Genomic DNA, 2,530 nt, shown 5'->3' on the forward strand with positions numbered 1-2,530 from the left:
TTCTCTTGTTAATTGTACTGGTTTAAGCGGTTTATATTTGACTTCCTTTAGTAACATTTTATTCTGAAATGCTTAAGGTATTTTTTTGTTAACTTTGCTTCATTAGACATTCATTCTGACCTCCTTCGTAATGTTCTATTTTGAAATCTTTAAGATAATGTCTTAGTTTCCTGTTAATTATGTTGCTTTCAATGTATATTTTATACATGGCTTTCATTGGTAATCTTTTATATTGGATTGTTTAGTCTGATATTTTGAAGTGTTGTAAATCACTTTGAGATTATTTGTTGAAAATATAAAGCAATATAGAAATGAAAGGAATGATGATTATGATGACGAGAGTAGAACTGCATTAATTCCTCTCTCTTGTTACAATCTAACGAGAAACCCTCTACCTATAGGTATTACCATGGGGCAAGATGCTGCATGGGGGTTGTACATAAGTACCTCTGCTGCTATCAGCCTGTTGCTATCATCGCTATGGTCTAACCTTAATGAAGACTGCTAGCTGTCAAACTTTTTTGGGGGAAACACTCTTCTTCGAAAGGCTCTCTTCAGTGCCTCTTTCAGTTCCTTGTTTCTCATGCTATAGATCAGAGGGTTCAGTAGGGGAGTGACAAAGGTGTAGAACACAGAAACCACTCGACCCTCCTGTGGTGAGTAGCTAGAGTTGGGCCGTAAGTATATGAAACTGCAACAGCCGTACTGTAAGAGGACAACCATCAAGTGGGAGGAGCACGTGGAGAAAGCTTTTTGCTGGCCTTCAGCAGAACGGATTTGCAAAATGGCCACCGCAATGAAGCCATATGAGATACAGATTAGAAGGAAGGGTATTGTGATGACTACAACACTAACTATGAAAATAGCAGCTTGGTGGATTTGGATGTCACTACAACCCAACTGCAGAATGACTGGGACATCACAAAAGAAGTGATTGATTTCATTTTGGCCACAGAATGGCAAGCGGAAAATAAGGATGGTCAGTTTTAGAGACAACAGAAAGCCCAGTAGCCAGGATACCACGACAAGGGAAGTACATACAGTTTTGTTCATGATGAGCATGTAGCGCAGTGGATGGCAAATTGCCACGTATCTATCGTATGCCATGATGGCCAGTAGGACACAGTCAGCTCCTCCCAGGAAGACAAAGAAGAACATTTGGGTTCCACAGCCACTTAAGGAAATGGTGGCACTTTTCCTGGACAGAAGGTTGGCCAAAGCCAATGGAGCAATGGCAGAAGTGTAGCAGATCTCCAGAGCTGCCAGGTTGCCCAAGAAAAAATACATGGGGTTATGGAGAGAGTGGTCGACATGGACAATAAGCACGACAGCAGCGTTCCCACAGAGGCTGAGGACGTAGAGGAGCAGAAAGAGAAGGAAAATGACCAGCTGTGTCTCAAGCAAGGTTGAGAAGGGACGGAAATAGAATTCAGTATGGTTTTCATGTCCCATGAAGATGGTAAAGAGGACCTGAAGGGAAAATAAAGATCTCAGTCAATGAGTTACCTTGGCTCAGCAGTGAGGATACGCTCATACTGCAACCTGGCTTCCTAAAATAAAGTGTCTGCACCAACTCTTTTCTGTTCTTAGTAAAAGGTTATATAGAGCATTCAGATGGGGAGCATTCCTTTAGCAATCTATTTTATTTTTCCTCAGAGGACTGGACTTCCTGTACTGGTACAATTAATATATTAAATTTGCTTCATTTTTTGGAGACATTATTGAAATATAAGTATGCTTGGTTAATGTTTTACACATTATTGTCCAAAAGAGTTATTTGCTCTTGTCAATGAAATGTCAAAATAGTATTTTACGTAAGTTTGCATATCATGGCTGATTTCAAAATACAAATTCAAGTTGGACCAAAACAGAAGATATGTGTAAAATTGACTGGAAGACAGTGACATGAGCTACTTAGACCTCTATGGTTCTTGGAATCAGCCAATCAATTTTTTTTGCCATTATAAGTTAGAAGGGGAACTGCAATTGACTTTACATGCTATCTGGAGTGTTGTGCTTCTTCTGTGTGTGCCTCTTGCTATGTTTTATCCAGAGCACTGAAGGCAACATGCCATGTGACAAACTGGACTCTTTTTAATTGTTTGCACTTGTGAAATTTACACTTTCCATTGGAAGCTCTGCTCCATCAGTAGATGTGGGTGTTAGTACTCCAAGCTAAATTTAAGGAGTTGAATTTAACCCTGTATCTTTTTATACTTCTCTGAGGAGTACAGTATGATTATTTATCCCACTATAACTGTACAGAGAAACATACAAAGGTAACCATTCTGGTTTATAGCATTCATGTTAGGATAAATTTTTTAGGCAAAATGCCCAATTAATGGATAAAGGCAGATAGGCATTTTACATGTAGCTCAGTTGACTGAGTTCAATGGGAAATGTGTACTGGGTTGGAACCTTGGCTCAAGTAATTTTGAAGCACATTAGATGTGACAGCAAAGCACCAATGTACTCTAAGAAAGTATCTCGAGACAATTCTGTTCATGGCATCTAGTGTTCATCTAAGCTG

At 39.4% G+C, this 2,530-nt stretch overlaps 1 protein-coding gene across 1 annotated transcript; it reads right to left on the reverse strand.

The window, feature by feature from the left end:
- Nucleotides 1-504: 504 nt before the first annotated feature.
- Nucleotides 505-1,452, reverse strand: LOC309356657 (olfactory receptor 10V1-like; the record flags this gene model as incomplete). The annotated part of the gene is made up of 1 exon (XM_081888216.1): nt 505-1,452. One exon carries the CDS (start codon nt 1,450-1,452, stop codon nt 505-507), a length of 948 nt encoding a protein of 315 aa, XP_081744342.1.
- Between the last annotated feature and the right edge of the window lie 1,078 nt (nt 1,453-2,530).

This window comes from Podarcis melisellensis (genome assembly GCF_964234715.1).
Source record: "Podarcis melisellensis genome assembly, chromosome: 1".
NCBI lineage: Eukaryota > Metazoa > Chordata > Lepidosauria > Squamata > Lacertidae > Podarcis > Podarcis melisellensis.